Source organism: Rhipicephalus microplus, chromosome 5 (genome assembly GCF_043290135.1).
Source record: "Rhipicephalus microplus isolate Deutch F79 chromosome 5, USDA_Rmic, whole genome shotgun sequence".
Taxonomy (NCBI): Eukaryota; Metazoa; Arthropoda; class Arachnida; order Ixodida; family Ixodidae; genus Rhipicephalus; species Rhipicephalus microplus.
In genome coordinates, this window is record NC_134704.1 from 214385907 (window position 1) to 214408212 (window position 22306).

At 43.0% G+C, this 22306-nt stretch overlaps 1 protein-coding gene across 3 annotated transcripts in view; it reads right to left on the reverse strand.

Moving 5' to 3' along the window:
- Positions 1–1834: 1834 nt before the first annotated feature.
- The window catches only part of LOC119173526 (uncharacterized), a 74364-nt gene continuing 53892 nt past the window's right edge, over positions 1835–22306 (reverse strand). For 2 of the 3 annotated variants that reach the window (XM_075896476.1, XM_075896475.1), the window contains exon 4: positions 1835–5978. In XM_075896476.1, coding sequence (XP_075752591.1) covers positions 5940–5978 — 39 coding nt within the window. In that variant the 3' untranslated portion in view covers positions 1835–5939. Of the gene's footprint in view, positions 16137–22306 lie in introns of all 3 variants that reach the window. The other variant, XM_075896474.1, reaches the window with a different exon arrangement.

Here is a 22306-nt window from a genome sequence, read left to right on the forward strand (position 1 = left end):
TTGACGTACAGGCGGCAACTGTTGAAGATGCTACATTGCAGCATGTTCTTGCATTCATTGCTAATGGCTGGCCAGATAAGAAATCTCTGCCACCAGAACTACTGCCCTATTTTGTAGTCAGATTAAAGCTGTCCCGTGTAGAAAACTAGTTTTCCGCACAGATAGAGTCACCATTACTACATCAATGTGCGACAGACTTGTGCAGTTGGCTCATGAAAGCCACCCAGGAGTTGTCAGGACGAAGCAACGGCTTAAATATACTGGTGGCCTGGCTTGGACAGTCAAGTTAAACGTGCTGTTCGCAACTGCATATTGTACGTCAAACAGCTAATAAATATGCTAAGCCTTTTTTTACCCCCTGCAACCTGTTCCGTGGCCAAGCAAACCGTGGGAAGAGCTAGGTATGGGCATTGTCCACTCGAACGTGCTCCATACGACTACAGATTTGCAATTAATTAGTTGACTACCACTTTAAGAGGACGGGAGTTTGTTTTACTCATGCAGTCACTTCCAAAGCGGTAATTACATTCTTGGCAGCACTTTTCAGTAGGGAAAGGTTCCCTGAGGCAATTGTTATAGAAAACGGTCCTCAGTTCCAGTTGCACCTACTTGAAACTTTTCTCTCAGACAGAGGCATTCAGAATCTTTGCTCATCGAACTACTATCCACAAGCCAACAGCCAAGTTGAACGTTTCAACAGAGTTCGAAAAAAAAAATTAAGCTCTCTAAGCTTGAATGCCCTCCACTGAAGCATGCTGTTACAGAGTACTTAGGCACGTATTGCATTACGCCTCAAGCTACTACAGACTTTTCAGCTGCACAACTCTTGCATAATCACCAACCGTGTTCTAGAATCGACATTACAGGTTTACAGCCAAAGTCTTCTGCTCTTTTGCCAACGTTGGATCCTGTGAGAACATGAGTATTCCATAGGCAACTAAGCAACACATTGATTTAAAGTGTGGAGCCTCCTAAGCTACAAGTGGGCCACCGAGTTGAAGTTCGTCTTCCAGGCAAGCAGAACAAGTAGAAGGGTCCGTATACAATTGCTAGTCAACTTGGACTGAATTCATTCCGCCTGAGTGATGGCAATGTATGCAATGCTTCAAAGCTCTCACTTATACAAGCAGAGCAAAACTCAACTTCACAGCAGAATTCACTTCCTCTGCCTAATTCTTCATTCATGCAACAGAATGACTTCCCACCTCCATGTTCTTCTACAACACCCCAGTTAGTGACTCTTCCACAAAGCATCTTACAGACATCTTCACAAAAAACGGCTGATGTGCCTAGCCCCAGTGCAGATTATTTCGAAGGGGGGAAAGATGTCCCAGGTACGGATGGGTCATCTATGGACACTCCAGAATCGCTACTGCTCTCCAACGACGAGCATCTGAGTGAGCCCTAAGGCTCAAAGTCTTCCGAGATGGATGAGGCTCCATCGGTGAATCCTTCACCTCATTCTCCTGCATGCCTCCGTCCAAAGCGACGTCATAAAAAATGGCACATTACAAGTATTACGTTCCTTAACCATACTCCTACATTCCTACATGTGAAAACTACTGTATATTTTGTTCTATTTGATAATTTACAGCAAGATATTTTCAACAGTTATGCCAAACTCTCAAGTGTGCCAAAAATTTATTGCATTTTTACTAGTATGTCTTACGCATGTTACTATATGTCAAAGTTTCAGTGCCTTGCCGCTGTATAATGTTCAAAACGACTGTGATTGCATACTGTGGCGCTAGTCCTGTAAAATTCATCCGCGTTTTCTTGTACAAGTATGCAAGAGTTTCAACTCCTTTCCTTTTTAGGGGGAGATGATGTGGTGTCGGGCATTTCAAGATTAAAGTTTATTTCAGTTATTAGTACAGAAAAGGGAACATCGTACAAAGCATACATTCAGGAGGAGGTTGAAAAGCACAAGGCTGTAGAGGAACCTCTTATTCAAAATTACATAAAAAGTATTCGATTAGCAGTAACAGTGAAAACAAAAAGATGAGTAAAAATTGATAAACCAGCACTGCCTAAGAAACAAGTAAAGAAAAAGAGTGGCATAAGTAATATAACAGGGAAAAAAAATCTGATAGTTCATAAATATAAATACAATTGTTTATTTAAATAAACCAGTTGATGAGGGTCGTTTGATGTGAGATTGCGATGAATTCAATAATGATAATACTGAGAAATATGGAGTGCAGCGTCAGAAATTAGTACAAGTAATACATAGTAAAAATTTTCATTTTGAGCAAACCTAGTACGGTTTAAGTTAGACAAGGCATTAGGATAAAAGACACTTGATGGTACAAGATGGTTCAGTGACTTGAACAGCATGATAATAAGATGATATCTAAACAAACTAACAGTACGAAGTATAGTAGGAAGTATCTCAAAGTTTCGAAGTAATGATGATGCACTAGAACGATATGAACTGAAAGTTATTAGTCTTATGGCTTGGTTTTGAATGTTCTTAATGGGAGATAAGTGTGTTAGGTTTTTCCCCCAGTAGTATTGCAATAATTAGTACGGCTGTGAATAAAAGCATAACTTGATTATAGCCAAAGTGTCAAAATGATTACATGCTCCGATTAAAATCCTAATAGTAAATGCTAGTTTTTTTTTGCATAGGTACATAACATGATTAGGGTATTTTAAGTTGAAGTCGAGAATGACTCCTAAGAAAGAGCATTCAGTGTCAGGACTAATCAGTAAGTCAATTACTGCAACAGAAATTCGGGAGGTAAGAACTTTGTTAGTTGAGAGAAATGTCAAGAACTTAGTTTTCGTAGGGTTAATACTAAGCGAGTTAGTAAGACTTATAATGTTATTTAGATCATTTTGTAATTTTAGCGTTAGTCGATTTATTTATCAGTGGCTAGTATAGTAGAGTCATCGGCATAAAGGAAAGGTTCAGAGTTAGTAACTGAAAGCGGAAGTATTGTGATCGGCCCCTGTGTCTTAGCCCTGCTTAGACGCATGAAGAGGTTTTGACTTTGTCATGCTTCCCGAGGGTCCAGAAAGCGGCAGCACAGCGAATTCTTGATGTCCGTCGGCTCACCTCAAACCCTTTGTGCCCGCATAACGGACGGATTACCTAGGAAGGGCTGTTTTGCTATCTGGGCTGCCTAGAAAGACCAGTCCCCTGCGCGTAAATGGGGTCATCAGAATGCACCTGTCAATGAACTGAGTGGCGGAGGAAGCGGAGCGCCTTTTGAAGTGTTCTTTTCATGCGCTCCACAGACTACCCGGCGGCGACACCTGCTCGATGAGTCATCTCAGAACCTTGCCAAACCGGAGGAATCTACTCTGCCCATGAGCTCAAGGTCAACGCACCATGCCAGCTGTGCCGTGCTTTTTGTGTGTGCTGCCCCCTTCAGGTAAGGCGAACGGTGTGTGCCTTTCTCCCTTTCCGGGGAGGGGTTTGGGACTTTGCCTCTTCGTGAATGCAGTGAAAGACGATAATTCATGAGCACAGTGAAAGACGACAATCCTATTGGAGGATCCTGGACTCCACTGCATAGTACATAGTCGCAGGGAATCTTGGGAAGACTGAGGGTATGAAATGAGAGTGCAGGGACGCTCGGGTGTGCTTTTCCTTTTTGTCATGTCCCAGCCTACCTAATTATGCAAATACTGTAAATAAACGTTTTCAAGTTTTCAGCCCTGCTCCTCAGTCCGTCTTCGACCTGTTACTTCGATGGCTCTGGTTCCCATTGAAGTCCCCCAGTCACAATAGAAGCTTATACATGTAAAATAAAAATGAAAGCGAACAAGAATGGACTGTTGAGGGACACCACGATTAGTAGTAAAAAATTCTGATAATGTAGAGTGAACATAAACAGCCTGCTGTCTGTTACAGAGGTAACTTTTGATGAGTGTTAGGGCAGGTCTAACAATACCAATAGCCAAGACCTTGGTTTTCAGGATGCTGTGGTTGAGGGAGTTAAAAGCTTTGGTTAGGTGAATGAACGATGCTCGAGCTAATTCACCTGAATCACAATAGCTTTTCTAGTCTTATTAGTGAAAGTTGACAATGCGAGATTGGTAGAGAAAGCAGGTCAAAAAACCAAACTTATTAGGAGTTCAACTGGAAAATTTATACAATTAATAATGCATTTCTCAGTACACGTCTATCATTTACTAAGAGCTGATAGGATAGCTATGGGGCGATAATTAAATATGGACGTTCTCTCGCCTTTCTTGAATACTGGTATTATTTTGGCCTGTTTTAGTCTAATAAGAACGAACCTGTCTTGATAATTATATTGATAACACGGGATAGAGGGATGGTAATATGGTTGGCAATTAGCTCAATGTTGGACGAGTGAATTCCGTCAAGTCCAGGAGAGGTTACTTTAAGATTACGAATAATGCTGACAATTCCATTAGGGTCTGTTAGGAAAAGGTAGAAAAATTGCGAAGAGCGGACCTGAGATTTGACAATGGGGGTAGACAAGACGCTTGATTATAGTAAAATGAGTTGAATTCATTCGCAATGTCAATTGGCTGATCTAAGACACAGTCAGCAATTTGAAGCTCAGTGATAGTTAATTCAGATGTGTTCTTGTTTAAGTTTTTCCATTGTTCTTTAGAGTTGTTGCCAGCACGCATTATTTTTTCCTAAATTTGTCCTAACTTCAGAAATACTAATCTCAGAGTAATGGACCTCCGATTAGTTTCGGCTTTGCGGGATGTGTCTCATAGCACCAAACAGTGATTATATTGTGTAACCATTGGTACGCGCTGGAGCGCGATCTCTGAATAAACAGTCCCCTCCCTATTCTCGGCCTAGCGTGATGCTTCTTACAGTGCTCCAACACCAACGCGCCCATAGTCTCCAGTGGCGATACAAGTTTCCTTTTTTTGTCCATGTTCTGCTTGCACTGGCCATCATGATGCAAGTTTTGTTTTTGCCAGGCTGTTCTTTGTTCTTGCTCCACTGCGCCGAATATCGAGCAGTGAAGCAAGCAAGGCTACATCAGGCGGCCATTCTTGGAGGTGGACAGTGCAAATAGCGCTAAAGGTATGTGTACCAGTAAAATGAGAATCCCTTTCAAATTAAGCATTTCTTTTGCATGACTTTTGTACTGCATAGTACAAGGTTTCTGGACATTGATCCAATGAATCACATTGACTTACTACTTGCGTTTAGTGTCCAATTAAGGGATCACATAAAGTATGAAACACTTGCAGTGGTAGTCTTTATTAAAATTCTGTAGTTTTTCAGGACCATCAACTACCCCATCAAGATGATGACATCACACTTGGAATATTTGCACCCCTGTTTCACAAAGGCACAGACACTGAAAGACATTCTCAATATTATTTTTTTTGGTACTGTTATCCTGCATGAGTAAATAGATTTTTAAGCAATTATATTGCACATAGCCGTGAATATATACGTATGACTGCTCGATTATCTTGTCAGCCAGGAATTCCGTTACGACACCTGCCATGAATTTATGCAAAGTTTATGCACCTTTTTCTTCCGAACCTTAAAAGATACAGTAAATATTATACTATAAATTTAATATTGAGTCATTTCTCTTCTCATTAAAGCACTGAAAATTATAATGCTCATTTTTGTAAATCTTTTACTTCAGATACCTAATCATCACTCGATAATAGCTACTGGATGTCGTGAAGCAGAACCGTACTTCCCCACACAAACCCTGCTTCAGCATATTCCCCATTACTTCTAAATACTTGCAGAAAACTATGATTCTAGATACTGTGGTTAAGCATGTTTTGAGATAATCGCATTCAATGTTCATAATAGGCATTACTTCAAAATTGAGCAGCAAATTGACCAACTTGTTCAATAAGCACCAGATACTCATCACCAAAATCATTCTTTATTTTTGTGTTGAAACGTCTTGGCTGGCAGGCCTCATTCGTCGCCTGCTATGCAGTCGTGTCTGTAAAGCACTGTCGACTCAGTTCAAGGGTTCGTAGGCCCTGCCCTCTGCAGTGCCCTGGTAAAATTCAAAAATAGTTTAGCACATTCACACAGCCTATTTGGCCGTCATTAAAAGTGAACACAGCATCAAGAGTGCATATTTACAGTGTTTGGAGCTGAAGGAGAACAATTTTTGAAATGCGCTCACACACAACGATCCAACGACTCATTATTGTTTTAAGGTTTCCCACAGGTATGCAGGAAGCAATTCTGAATGAGCTACTTTCAGATAACTTGTCTTAACAGCCTCAATAACAGATGCTGGAAGGCGTTCTTCATGAACGAATTCCTTTCACCATTCCCAGTTGAATTCACCATTCAACTGGGCTTTGTTGAATTTACACAAAGTTTCGGAGTCCTTCGAGCAGAAGGGCAGTGAGAGTATCTCTGCAGTCACAGCATAGTAGACGTAATGCTGGTGGTAAAGGGCACCTTTGGTTATGCTTTAGAGCGCAGCCAGGACTTACAACACAGTTGAGCAAGTTTTAGGTGCAGAGCAGGCTGCTACTGCATGTAAAAGTATTTGCAACAGAAACGTAAAATAAACTGCCTACGAAGATAAGCAGCTTTTCATGTTGCTTCTTTCATACAAGCTAAGAACTCTGTGAGCATGGAGTGGGTGCGCACCCTTTGCAATAAAGAGTTGTTTGTAGTCTGGCGTACGATGGATTCCCATCCGGTCGGGGACAAACTGTGGAATAAAACAAAAACGCTGACCGAGGCAAAAAGCACAAAATTAAAAAAAATACTTTTCTGCTCCCGTGCTATTCTGAACAAGACTATGAACAAGGCTTGATTGATTGATTGATATGTGGGGTTTAACGTCCCAAAACCGCCATATGATTATGAGAGACACCATAGTGGAGGGCTCCGGAAATTTCAACCACCTGGGATTATGAACAAGGCTTCAGTACAGGGAGATGAAATGCTTTTTTTTTCATTTGTACATTTTACCTTGATTCGTGTTTTTGTTTTATTCTACGAGTTGTCTGCAGCCACCACAACTTCTTTCTGCTTTAGTAGCACTATAATATTTCACTATCTCTGGTAACCACTATGACTGTATTATAATGACATTGCCATAGGAATCATGAACTCCCTAGTTTTTAGCAAATATCTACTTTAGTAAACAAAGCCACACCTAAAAAACCACATGATATTATGTCTCTGTTACGAAAGTGTTAGTTCATGCACTATGATTAGCAGACTTGAAATTGTAAAAGCTATTACATCCTGACGTGCATGAAAATGGTTAATGCAAATTAATGAAGCAATTTACCTAATAACATTTTTACCTCTTTTATGGCAGTATACTAGCAAGCCTTCTGTTTCGAAAACAGCTGCATCTTTGTGAAGCCAGTTGTTTGCACATGCTGGCTTGGGTATATTTTCATGCAAGCTTGCAGAATGTCTGCCTTTCTTTATGCCTTGTCTTAATTTCAGGGGAGACATGTTGAGAAAATAAGCTAAACAGTTGCAAGCCTTCCTTTCTCAGCAAAGCATGAAACGCGCAGCTTTCTCAGCGTTGCAAATGCTTCACGTTCTGTTTTCTGTGCAGTCTGGTGGTGCCACCTCAAGGCGTCAATGTGAAATGCCTCGCCTTCAGGTCCTCCCTTCTCCCCCACTACCTCTCCTAAAAGACCCTGGTCCTGTCCTCGTAAAAAGTAGTACTTAATATGCTTTAAAAATTGTTTTGACTTCAGCTCCAGATCTTCTGTATTTTTTGCGTGAGTTACATGCAAGAAAGTATGGTAATGATTCCGTGCACTTGCCAGGGAGAAATTTTTCTTTTCCAACATTCGCAAAGTTGCTGTTCACTGCAAGAAGTACTACTGCCAATTAGAAGAGCAGCCCTTTTATCAGTGATCAACACTCACATAAGTGCACCCCTTTGGGGTGCCGATCATGGCTGGAAGAGAGAACGGGTAGAAGAGACATTATTAAAATAGGGGTTGATAAGAAAATGGTTATACATAGTGTTCATGTGATATCACTTCCGCCTTTGTCACCCTTTCCCCTCATGCCCGGGTACCTCCCAGGGTTCGCATTCTGCAGCACGATTTATTGAGGGTTCGTCACCTGTTGCTGTGCGTAATCAGTTGAACGTCACCGTCGTGTTCTTCTTTGTGTTCGTGTCTCTAGTGTTGCGCTGTAAACCAAGTTCACGATGAATCCCTCAAGAAATATATTTTGCGCTTTGAACTTCCCCCAACTAACCAAAATTTTCCTGGATTGAACTCACTAGAACTCACAAAAATTTTCTTCAACCGCACTCACTCGGGCTCCGACTCTCAAAAATACTACTCACCCGAACTCGCTCAGACTCGTGGCTTGATCATACTCTGAGTGAGTTTGCCTACCTATGCTAGCATGTAATGGAAAGCGATCTGGGAGTTTTTCAACAGGTGGCGAGACAGTGGCGAATTTCAATGTGACCAGACTTTGTCCCTTGGCACCAAGCACCAGGTTTCTCGCAAATAAAGTCTGGACACCTTTCATTGCTTGCAGCATACGTCAATGATGAATTTTTCCCAGTGGTACATGAAATCGTCACACAAGAAACCAGTGTCTTGTCTTAGGAAACGAGAGTAGCACGAATGGACTTCAGGGTGAGCAAGGCCTAGGCATTCAAGTTCATGAAGAGCGCTTGCTTGCTTGACAACGACGGGCGAAGAAGAACTGCATTTGCACATATTTTTGTGTTTTTCTTCTGTTTTTGCCTTGTGATTTTTGGGGAGACTGACTAACATTTGAGTCAACTTACAGTCGCGTATGAACAGTACTTTGCACCAGAGGACTGCATCACATGGTTTGCCTGCCAGACAGTTGTGCTCGCGAGTGGCAAGGGACACATGTCCCTGGACATGTTCGCCACATATCTCGCTACACATCAAACAGGAAACATATTTGGACATTTCAAAAAACAACCCTGCATACTTCACGAAGCAGTGCCCTGAAAATGACAACCAAGGGCTCCTGAACTGGCATGCGATCAAGATCCATGTCAGAGATTTTATTAAAGTCATCACTAGAATCTGAATAAGAGATCTTCCAGTCCACAAAGGTAAAGTGCCCTCATTTAACTTCTGTCCAACCATGGCTCATGCCATCGTTTTCTTGTGAAAATCGAATGAACATCACAGGCAAGTGCACTTCTATTTTTGTACTTCGAGCTCACGAAAAGTGGCTGTACATTAGCATCGTGTGAATGTGGTGTATAAGCACGTGCCCACTCCATCATGATGACCTGACAAGAGAACTTCTGATGATACTTCTGACAGAGCTTGCTAGTTTTCGAAGTTGATGCAAAAGCGATAATTGCCACCATGTATCAGCGTCGCTCAGAATGGGCGAGTTGGTATGCTTCCATCTTGGCGGAATATTAGCGCAACAAAAACTGGGACTGGACTTGAGGTGTGGGTCACCTTATAGGTGACCTACACCTAGCTTGGCATGCTGGTAGTATTCTTTACAGCAAAAACACATAAGCCTGATGCTCCCTTTAGAGCCATAGTATGGAAAGCGAACACTTGACAGCACATAATATCACAGTGGCTTCAGCTTCACCTGTCAGCACTTACTTTTCATGACCCATTTAGTGTTCCCTATTCTGACGCTTTGGTGAAATTATTGAAAGGCTGCGATCTGGAGCATGCTACTGCTTTCAGTATTTATGTGCAAGATATGTATCACTCTTTACTATGGAATATGCTAATTCAGTGCATAAACAGTTGTATTACTCATGAGAATGATGAACAGTTGTTCATTAACAAATGCCTTGTTTCTGTCGAAAGTTATTCAAGGAAGTGTTATCCATTTATTTGAATTCCCCGTTTGTCGGCTGGGACGAAAATGTTTTTCTACAGAAATCAGGAGGGTGCATTAGATCCAGCATTGCGCTAGTTGTTAGTAACATTTTTTAGTCTATGCGGATAAAAAGGCAGAACAGAGAATCAGAGGCCTTGTTGTTAAGGTTGTGCATTATGAAGATAACTTTTTAGTTATTGTCAAGAGTGATTGATTGATATGTGGGGTTTAACGTCCCAAAACCACAATATGATTATGAGAGACGCCGCAGTGGAGGGCTCCGGAAATTTTGACCACCTGGGGTTCTTTAACGTGTACCCAAATCTGAGCACACGGGCCTACAATATTTCCGCCTCCATCAGAAATGTAGCCGCTGCAGCCGGGAATCGACCCGCGACCTGCGGGTCAGTACCTTAGCCACTAGACCACCGCGGCGGGGCTCATTGTCAAGACTTGTGATGTGAAAAAAAAAAAAAAAAAAGAGTAAGTGATGTTCCAAAAGAGCCCAGGGAATGTTTCGAGGGCTCAGTTTCACGTGTCAATTGCCGGCTGAAAATGAGTTGTAACTTTTAGACTTAAGATTATTTTTTTCGGCACGAGATCACCTCTATTGAGAGTATTGCCCCAGAGGAGATAAGCCATTGCTTGCATTTTCGTCTGACCACTCGAAAGTTGTAAAAATTGGCATTAGAGTTGCACGCATTCAGTCTTCATTGTTTAAACTTATTACCACAAAATTCAACAAAGCTTCACAAAGCAAGTTTCAAGAGAAGGAAGATACTCTGAACGAGGGCCTGCGGAAAAGTAGCAAGGAAATAAAGGCTCGGCAGAAGGAAACAGAAGGCAATCACACCGTAACTCGAAAGAATTTAGCTGTGATTCCTTTTGTGCATAAGTTGTCGGAGTGGATTAAAAATGTGGGTAGTACTAAGTTGATGTATTAAGCATTCGCCACAAGTTACGACAGGTATGTTCAGCGGTGCAAAGTAAATCAAAAGGGGAAAAATTTGACAGGCAGCAAAAGTGTGCGGTAAAACACAAGAAGAAATCCATCAATTGTTGAAATATTGCCGCATACAAGATTCCGTGTTCTCGCAACAAGGTTTACATTGGGCAAACTAGTCGGTGCATAAACATAAGAATCCAGGAGCATATGTATAATGTCAAAAATGGCACAGGTTCTCATTTGGCCATTCATTGTAAAAGAAGTACTTGTAATCCTTGTTTTGATAAAAGGTAAATGTTGCATTGCCACAGAGACCAGCACTCACAGGAAATGATAGAGGTGTTTTACATTTCACTGGAAGGTGATCATTTTATCAGTCAACCTTCCCTAGCACTATCAGATTCAGAAGTTTCATGCCTCAAAGATAGCTTACATGCCTCATCAGCCATTTTGTTTTTGGTTGGGTTTTGCCACATTGAGCATGCCAAATGATTTGTTTTTTTTTCTTACTTTTTCCAGGTGTTCTTAATTTCACTTCATTTTGGAATAACTTTTAGTTGCGAGTCAGCATAGTAGTTTTTGTCTTTTCTATTTTCGTCCCCGTTTTTGTTGTGCTAATATTCGTTCAAGATGGAAGCATTGTTCAGAAATGCGTTTCTGCAGTTTGCAGCTACCACTGGTATCTGCGAGCTGATGTAACATTTTTACTGGTGTAATGAACGCACCCCTCACCTTGGTCCTTGAAAAAAAAAAAAAAACCCGTTTTTTGACGCATCTGAGCATTTTATCTCGGTGCGATAGCCTGCGCTGATGACGTTTGAGACAACTTTAAATCATGTCAGTATATATCACAAAATAATGGCTACATAAAAGTCAAAGCGTAGTTCAACAAAACTTGACAAGTACTTGACATTCGCGGAGCACCATTGAGTCGCATTAGCACGTATCTCAGAAACCGGGAACAGTAAATAGTTGTGAGCCATATGACACCATCCCCAAATGACAACACAGGAATTCCCCAGGGTACCATTTCAGGCCCTTGTCTTTTCCTGGCATACATAAATGATTTACCCGACTATATCTCAGAAGACTACTTTTATAAGCGGACGATACCAATACCTTTCCCATAGCTGAAACGGAGACCGAGCTTTACAAGCAAAGTAATGATGTCCTGCTAAAGCTATCCAACTGGCTCCAAGCAAATCACCTCGCAAGCACAACAAACAGTAACTGTATAATATTCACTGCAAAAAACACCCGATTCTTAAGCACTACGTTGTTGAACTTCAACAGCCTTCCTTTTCGACAAGTTAATTACACGAAATTTCTCAGTGTTCATCCCGACAGTCAGTTAAACTGGCTGTCGGGATGAACACACATGCATGAAACAACACTAACAATCTATAAGAAAGTACCAATATTATATCAGCTGCGTTAGATTTTTCCTTAGTACACCCTTCGCATTCTCTATATCATTTTCATATATTCACACATTACATACGCCATTACCATATACACTTTATTAATTGACCACTTTATTGCCAATTATCACAGCACAGAGCACAGTGCTCTGAGCTATTCTCTTTTTAAAACAAACAGATTCAATTACACTTGCATTTCCATTACTTAACATTCTTCATGTGAAACGCTGAGACATAGCTCTGACATGGTTTTACATGAACCCTGACGCTTTTTTTTTTCGTCCGTATGTTTATGTATTCATGTTTTCACTAGTTATTTAAATATCTTGCTGCTGTGCTAGTATGAACTCGTTGTACTCTTCTTCTTTTGCTTTTATTATCGCCGCAATGCTTCATATGTGTTTATTGTAACCTTTTTTTTGTATTCACTTGTACCCACTCCTGCCTAAGGTCTGAAGATCAGACCGGCAGTACTGTAATAAATCAATAAATTACCATGTTCTCGTACAGCTGTACAAAATTATGCATCAAATTATACTGTGTCCTTCTGTAAAAACTACTTACCAAAACACCTCATACTTGATGCGATCAGTTACCTCCAGTACTTTAACCATTCCGAAGTCTCCCACAAATTATGAATAGTTTACATTCACACACACCACATCACATCTTTGCAACAAACTACCAACAGACCTAACAAAACACCAGTCGTTCACCACATACCTAACAAAACACCGGTCGTTTACCTGTTATATAATTAATTTACTTTGGTTCATGCTCTCTTCACTTGTTTGGATTCTACCTATATTCTATCCTCATCATACTAAAATTTCTTGTGTGCTCTAGTGTTTATAACTGGATACGACATAAGGGCCCCCTTCATAACTTCTCCGAAAGTTATGGGACCCTGCCTTTATAACAAAACTGTTGTACACATCTTCTTCTCAATATTAAATGAATTAATTGAATTAAATTGAACAACCACGCTAAACAGTTGCAAGCAGCGCACAAGCGCGGACAACGTCAATAGAAATTTAAAAGTTGCGTCTTTTGCGGCAGAGTGCCATCTGTCGAATGCAGAAGAAACTTTCAGCTTATAGCGCCACACAATCACAGTGTCATGAAAACAACGAAAAAAAAAAAACCAAGCGCCACTGCGCCAACAGTGCAACATGCATGACGTACACTCACAATGTGCGCGCACCGCCATTCGACGCAACGTTTTGGTTGACGATCGGCTGGTACGCTAGCAACATAGCCTTGTTTTAACTTCAAGTTGGTCAAGCATGCGCCGGAGCATGGAAATTGAGTGGCTGGATGACACTTTTAGCATGGATTTGTGCCCGTTGGCTTCTATATGCGCTATCCGCACAGTCATGCCACACGCAAGCGGAGGGCAAAAAAGTGCCGCTGGTACACTTTTTCGCCATCCACTTGCATGTGGCACGTGTCCTGGCACGCATGGTGCGGCTGTGAGAATAGTGCGCCTACAGCTTCAGGCTATAAAAAAAAGCATGTCGCACATTTCACAGGGGAAAACAAGGAGTTTCTTTTTGGGGAGAGTGAGGTTGTCGAATAGAGGCTCCATAGTCCTGTCACTGAATTGAAGACCAGCAGCAGTTGGAGGGAGAGTTTTTTCAATACCGTCATGCGAAATATTTGCTATTATAACTCCCTTGACATTCTTGTTCCCACGTGATGAACCCTCCCCCCCTTAGCATAAACGTTTTTTTTAGTTAGCATAAACGTTTTTGAAAAAATATGTGGGTTAGTTACGCGAGTAAGTACAGGTACGCACACTGAATATTTTCGACAATGTTGATATGTAATACGAGATGTCCACTTGCATAGTACATTTACAATTGTCTTTGAAGTAGGTGTAAAATAAATTACGCGTGTAAAACAAATTACGCATGGAGGGAAGTGGTCCAGAAGTTTCTTGAACGAGGATTGTTACCGAAGCCAACATTTTGGCAAATGAACTTGCCTTCATCAGGGACAAGGCTTCTTTTGCTTAGCAGTGTGTTTATGGTCATTACCCTCAAAAGTGTTTTTCTCCTTAGTTGGCCACATAAACCCTAGCTAAATTTAGTTTTTGGCACTGTTAATGCAATAGGTATTTGTCATTAAACTACAAACTGGATTCAAACAAAATGTGTGGCATCACAGCTACTGTTAAAAAATTTGTGGGATGAAACACCTGTTTTCCCATCTTTAAAATTAGTTAACAGGCCTCTATTCACACTAACAGCTTCCGTCATACTGTACAAGCATGATTATTTAATTCAGTCCAACTATTTTTTCTCTGAGGCATCAATTTTAAAGGGCCAGTAAACAACCTCGAAGTCCAAGAATCGTTATGAAGATAAATATGTCCATGTTTGCTATGTGAACATGCTGTTGCAAGAACTTTGCAAATATATGCTATAAGAAAGTTACAGGGGTTAGGACATCCATTTCAGCTGATTTCAAACTTTTTCGTGGCCTCGCCACCTATCTCCGCCATCGCAAAGGGCAAGGCGTAGCTTGTCATTGTGAATCCACCCACTTCGGCAACGTGACACCACATCAGTGACACGTCATCACCACAAAGCCAACGACCGAGTAGAGCATCCCCGACATGAGCACATATCATGGCGGCATGGGGAGGAAGTGCTACTCGAGCAGCACACTCTTTACTACCGGTAAAACAGCAAGACGACTCTTTATCTCAGGGGCTTTTGTTCTGGCAATACGGCTCGCCCGGCAGTCCCGGGCTCCACAAAATGGCAAAAGACAGCAAAGGAAAATAAATATGTAGACTGTGCGGTCAAAACTGCCTCACTGCATGGTCAAGGTGCCGTTTTATATAGCAAATGACCAATCGACGAGCTCAGTGGCATGTCAAGTTGACCATAGGCAAGCTTGCGTCAATGCGAGTTACGAGGTGGATTGCTCAGGCGGAAATAGGCGCGGGAATCCTTTTTTACAATGGACGGTCAGCATTGCAAGCAGCATTGTAATATTTCGAAAACGAGATCGCTGCGGTCTAGTGTGCGAATTGGCGAGCTTGTCTGAAAGGTGTAAAAAAAAGGCAAAGCCTGTTAGCCGGCCCTTTAACACCAAGTTAACAGCGCGTTCAGATACTCTAATTAGACTTAGTTTTACTAGAACATCTAGAGCAGCGAAGCGAAAGCTAGCATAACTAGACAGATCATTAAGTCTTCACAAGTGCTTAGCCTATCAGTCTATTGACGCAGGGCACACGAAATGCCCTAATATATACTCTATCTAAATGAGGGTTTGACAATGCTTCTGCCATGAAAGAAATGCGAAATGTTTTAAAGAGCGAGTGAAGCACTAAAGAGGCATGCACTATAGGGTGCAAATGTAATTAAACGATGGACGTAATTTTGCAGCTCTTCACAATACTTTGCCTTTTTCTGCATGAAAATAATTTATGTGAAATCATGAGCTCCAACAGGTGAAAACGAAAATGTTCTTAACTGCAAAGTGCTTGTTACGAGTTTATACATTTCATGTTCACAATGTCCAAAGGCCTTACCGACACGGATGGCAACCTTCATCCATCTTATGACTGTACAAACCGACTTACAGCCACGGCTGCAGTTCAAGACTGCTAAAATTGAACTGTAGCGGTGAATGAAGAAGGTTTCCACATTTTAAGCTTGAGGTGTCGTTGATTACACAGACATACACTCTTTTTTCCCCCCAAGTTCCTTGCTTAGAGCAGCACACAGCGATTTAGTGAAATAATCTAAACACAAGTGTGTACATATGCAGTGCAGCATCATGGTGCATGTCAGTTGAATATTCACGAATCACCGGCCTGACTATCCACTAGTGGGAGCTCCTTGATGAGAGTCGAGCCATTGGTCGTGCCTTGATGGACCGCTCTTCGGACAGTCGGACCGGCTTCCTCCGCTTCGAAATCACACTCTGGGTTCTCCGAGTCCGAGGAACTCTCGCTGCTATACACTGGACCGGCGAAGGCAAGGTTCTGCAGCAAACCACAGCCACACTGCTGTCACGCTTCATTGGTATGAACGCTTCATTGGTATACCATTGGTATGAAGCGTGACAGCAGCTGGCGCTGCTGTCACGCGTCATACCAATGGTGACCATCACAGGAGTTAAGCGGCCACAGCAGTCAGCAAATGATCTTGAAAGAAAGGTCATGATATTGAAAGACGTGCAGGTGTTTTTCCACAAGAGATAATGAAGAAGTACGATGTTGAGAGAAGCACTTTAAGCGACTATGTGAAGAACCAAGCGAAAATTTGAGGCATTTGACAGCAGCAAATTCACCAAAAAACGAAAAAGACTAAAGATGCCAGCACACCCGCAGCTGAAAGACGCACTGTTGCGGTGAATAAGAGACATGCAGAACAGCCAGCTTCCCTTGAGTGGGCGTTGATCTGTCAGCAAGCTGAAAGCTACGCACTGAGAATGAACATAGAATCTTCCAATGCGTCTGAAGGCTGATTTGCCCACTTTAGAGAAAGGCACGGATTGGTCTTTCTAAACGTTTGCAGAGAAAAAGCAGCAGTGGATGAACGGCGTATTGCTGACTGGAAGACAACTGAGCTTCCCCAGTACCAGGCTCGTTATGAACCTGCGAACATCTTTAATGCCAATAAAACGGCTCTCTTCTTTTAAAGCCTTGCTAGGAAAAACGATCACGTTCAAGGATGACTCGTGCACTGCAGGGAAGAGGAGCAAAGAAAAGGTCACTGTGCTTCTCGCTTCAAATATGTCGGGCACCGAGCACCTGTCACTGCTAGTCATCGGGAAAGCTCGTAACCATAGGTGTTTTAGGAAAATTCACCACTTTTCTGTGCAATACTGTGCCAATAAAAAGGCCTGGATGACCTCAGATATTTTCCAAGCTTGGCTGGCCAGCTTGACCACTGCTTCTCTGCTAACAAGCGTAAGGTTTTACTTGTAGTTGACAACTGCAGCACTCATAACAGAGTGACGGGCTGGAGTGCATCGAACTTGTATTTCTACTTGCAAGCACGCCGGCTGCTGTGCATCCGCTGGATCAAGGAATAATTCAGCATATAAAAAGCAGGTACAGAAAGCATGTGCTGGAACAGATCCTTGATTGATTTGTGGGGTTTAACGTCCCAAAACCACCACAAGATTGCTGGAACAGATCCTGCTGTGCAAGGAAGCAGGGTGAGCTTACTGAATGAAGCAGGGTGAGCTGAATAGGAACTGACTCTCCTGACCGCAATTCACATTTTAGCGCATGTCTTGAGTGAAACACCACCTGCAGTCATTGCAAATTCTTTTCGGCACAGCGGCTTTGTCTACCCTGACAACTCTGAGATTTCTTCAGAGGCCACTCCAGAGGACACCCGCGAGCCCACTGAAAATATGGACGAAGTAAATGACACACGTTTTGACTTTCTACATACAAGTGGCATCCAGGTTTTAGACTACATGGCTATAGACTATCAGGTTGCCATTGCTGGTCCGCTGACTAACAATAATATATTGTCAAAAGTGCTTGAGGAGGACCAAAATAATTGTCAAAAGTGCTTGAGGAGGAGCAAAATAACTGTTACGATTGTGACGGTCAAGATGAGCTACCACCGCGACTCATCTTGACGAAACAAAGGCTTGCCTGTGTTGCGTACGTTTTCCTATTGTTTTCATGATCCATTCGATAATTTGAAACATGGTCAAATCAGACATTCTTTTCAGTCCAGTGAAATCAGAGTTAATGAGCTTTTACTGTAAATGAATTTCAGCAGCCATGTTAATACAGCATATTTGTCCTAATGGGTAGGGACAAAAATTTTAGCCTCAGGTTTTTTTTGTTGTTGTTTTCCTGTGGCAATGTGCTGCAAGGGGCTTCTTACTCGTACCACAGCACATGATTTGCTGCACCATGGAATAGATAATTATTTACAGGCTCCTCATTACTGACCAGTGTCAGTTCTAGTTTGACAGAGCTTCAAAAACGACATGCCACAGGGTACAACTATCACCAGCTAGCCTGTGCAACCCTTGTCCACGTCAGCACAAAGAACTGCAACACCCTTCGGCATGTTCCACATCAAGAAGTCCTTTCGAAAAGGGAACAGGAAAAAAAGCAGTGCCACCAAATTCAAAACTTTCGAAGCGTGCACTACGACCACGGACTCGCAAGCCGCCACGAAGCACAGTCAGACCTCGTTGATATGTACCTGCTTCAAACATACGAACGGTTGAAACGTAGCTGCATTGAATCCTCGACCGAGTTTCACAGAGACTAATGAATTCGCAAACCGCTTAAGCCGTAGTGGTTCACCTTATGCCTACCGGTTAGTACGTACCAACTGCACACCATGATAACATTTTGCGCCATATAAGTTTATGGCACCGCTGAACTTGCGACCCCACAACTCGCTGATAACGATTTTTCATCAATTTGATGAGTGCAGAGACCAGCTAATCAATTCTCTGACAGCTCTGACTTCTGCGCAATTGTGGCAATGCCATTAGGGGTTCTCATAAGGGAAAAGACGATGGTGAGGTGGCAACAACCGACAAATGAATGCGCCGGTGTGACCTATTGACGGCGACAAGTGTTATCACAGTAAGTATCCCTAATATTATTGTTAATAAAGGAGGCTCACCGTCCAAAAACCACAATATGATTATAAGAGACACAGTAGTGGGGGGCTACAAAAATTTCAAATAGCAGGAGTTCTTTATTGGACACCTTAATCTAAGCACACAAGCCTCAAACGTTTTCACTTCCTACAAAAATACAGTTGCCACAACCAGGATTCCATTCCGCCACCTTCAGTTAAGCACTTGAGCGCCATAACCACTAAAACATCAGGCGGGCAGTAAGTATCTCCACCTATCTGCTCGGGCACGCATGTAGCGTACCATCACTTTCCCCCATTCTACACGCTTTAAGCCATGCTGCTTGCTGTGGCATAGTGTCAATTCAAGCTATGCTGCATGTTGTGGCTTAGTGCCACTTCAGGCTATGCTGCATGCTGGGAATATTTTACGACATTGCCACTTATTTAACAGCTTGGGAAACTGAACCTTCGAGGAACGGGTAGGATTATGAAAAATCCTGCACCCAGGACAGCAAATCTTGAGGACGACAAATGCCTATCCAAGCGAGGTAGAGGAACGAGTTCACAAACCGTAAATGTCTCCTTGGGTACCTGCTTAGTGAAATGGCTGGACAACAAGGTCATCACATTTGCCTCAAATCACGTTGGTGAGGAACCATTTGGGCAGTGCTGCAGATGGTCCAAAAAGGAGAAGGTGTACCAGGACATTCCTCGCCCTGCCGTGGTGGAGGAGTACAACCGCAACATGGGTGGGGTGGACATGTCAGACAATGCTAAGCCTGTATCCCACGACACAGCGTACAAAAAAGTGGACTGTCAGAACCATGATTTTTATTTGTGACCTTGCAGCTGTAAACTCTTGGCTGCAGTACAAAGAAGACTCTGCTCTTCTTGGTGTGCTAAAGAAAAACATCCTTGGTTTGCTCGAGTTCAAGAAGTCGCTTGCACACTGCCTGTTGCAAAATAGAGGTGCGGCAAAGAATCTGGAGATGATGAGCCTCCACGCAAAATGCTAAAAGAACCGAACCGAAAAGAACAACTAAAGCAAACCACATGCCAGAACTGGTGAACCAGGGATCGTCATCGAGGTGCCGAAACCCAGGATGTTTGCAGCGAACAAAGTTTCGAAGCACAACATGTAACATCTTTCTCTGTATTACAACCGCGCGGAACTGCTACAAGCAATTTCACACGAAATAATGGCGCTTTTGATAGCAGCAGTACCGTAATTACTCGAATCTAACGCGGACCTTTTTTCCGGTTAAGCGAGTTCATAAATCGCATGCGCGTTAGAATCGAGTACGAACAAAAAAATTACGGTCAATCTATTGCCATCGGCAAATCAAAAATGGCCGCCCCCTACGTGTGTTTCCCATGTGCGGCACTTTGTACGTGTGCTGAGGAGTTCGTCATCTAGTAGTGCATTAGCATCGACGGCGTGGAAGGGCCAACTCCAAAAACTCGAGTGCACCACGATGCCGCTTTTAAAAGAAAAGTCATCGCGCGTGCAGAAACGGAAATCGGGCCGCATCGCGGTCGTTTGGAGTTCCCGAAACGTGCGTGCGGGACCGGCGGAAACAAAAGCAGAAGATTGTCGACAGCAAAGCTTCACGCAAAGGCTTCAGTGGACCACAGCAGGGTCGGTTTCCGGAAATTAAAAAGCTGCTCGGCGAGTATGTGCTTGAGCAGCGAGCCGCACAGCGGCCCGTGACGACAGAACTGCTCCAAGTGCGGGCTATGCAATTAGTCTTAGAAAAAGGTCTAATGCGGAGCCAGTTTAAAGCGAGCAGGTGCTGGCTAACTAACTTTATGAAGAAGAAATTCTTTTCCCTCCGAAAGGGAACATGCATATGCGAAAAGTTTTGCCGAGGAGTACGATGAAAAGCTTCACAGTTTTCAGAGGTTCGTCCTAAACTTGCGGCGCAACAACGGCTACCTGCTTGGGCAAATCGGGAATGCCGATCAGACGCCTCTTTACTTCGACATGCCTGGCACCACAACCGTCGAGAAGAAGGGGGCGAAGCAAGTTCGCGTGCTGACATCGGTCCACGGTAAAACTACTGTGACGGCAATGCTCTGTTACACGTCAGATGGACACAAGCTTTGCCCGTACCTCATATTTAAATGGAAGACGCTCCCAGAAGGAGTCGTTTTTTCGAGTGGTGCGATCGTGCGGGCCAGCGAGAAAAATGGGTGCGCGTTGCAATCGATGTCTTACTTTTTTTTTTTTTCCGCGGCGGAAATCGGGTGTGCGTTACAATTGAGGGCGCGGTAGAATCGAGTAAATACGGTAAATTTCTGATAAAAGTGAACTTTGACACTTTCTTATGCGCTGACCCAGTGTGCATTATAATGCACACCCTGGTCTGTGAAATCTGTTTGTGCTAAAGTTGCAATATTTTTCTGAGGCAATAAAGTATATGTAGACGTTCTAAAAATGTGTTTTGATTTCACCTTCGTGGCAAAAAATTCACTCGGGTCTGAGGAGGTTAAAGCCATACTACATGCTTCAAGCCAGGCTACACGCTGTGGCTTAGCGTCACTTTGAGCCATGCAACATGCTTTGAGCCATGCTACACGCTGTGCCGAAGGAGCGACAGCATAGTGGTTAAAGCATCAGCCTTGCATGCAGGCTGTGGTTCAAATCCCGGTGCCGCGCAGTTCCCGACCAGATTTTTAAAAAAATCCGTGTGGTGATGGAACTGCATTAAGAGGCCTGGCGTACAGCCTGACCGGTGACCAACGCCGGTAACGCACTCCCCCACAAGAGGACTGGCCACCCTGGTGCAGTATCTGCCAATACCTCCCACATGCACGCATCAATTAACTCACGGCCCTCAATCTCCAGTGGCCGAAAAGCAACTGACCACGGCGGCGGTCAGATTTGCAACGCAGCAGAGGGTGCTAAGAATCTTTGGGTCTGGACAGGCCGCCATTAGAACCTAAACTTGGCAACGTTTAATGCTAAAACCTTATCTAGTGAGGAAAGTCCAGCTGTACTATTCAAGGAGCTAGAGGGTGTTAAATGCGATGTAATAGGGCTCAGTGAGGTTAGGAGAACAGAGGAGGCCTATACAGTGCTACAGAATGGGCAAGTCCTGTGCTATCGTGGCTTGGCTGAGAGAAGAGAACTGGGAGTGCGATTCCTTATCTACAGAAACATAGGTGGCAACATAGAGGAATACTATAGCATTAATGAAAGGGTGGTAGGTATCGTAATTAAACTCAATAAGAGATACAAGATGCGCCTACATCCAGCCATGCTGACGCGTCAGTTAAAAGCTTGAAGACATGGAATCGACAATGAGTAAGGTTAAAACACAGCATACTATACGGATAAGAGAGTTCAATGCCAAGGTAGGGAAGAAGCAAGCTGGAGACCAGGCAGTGGGAGATTACAGCATCAGTACTAGAAATGCCAAATGGGAGCTATTAGTAGAATTAGCAGAACACAATAATTCACGGATCTTGAATACTTTTGACCGAAAACGAGGAAACCGTAAGTGGACATGGAGGAGTTCTAATGGCTAAAGTAAGAACGAAATAGACTTCATACTGAGTGCACACCCAGGCATTGTGCAGG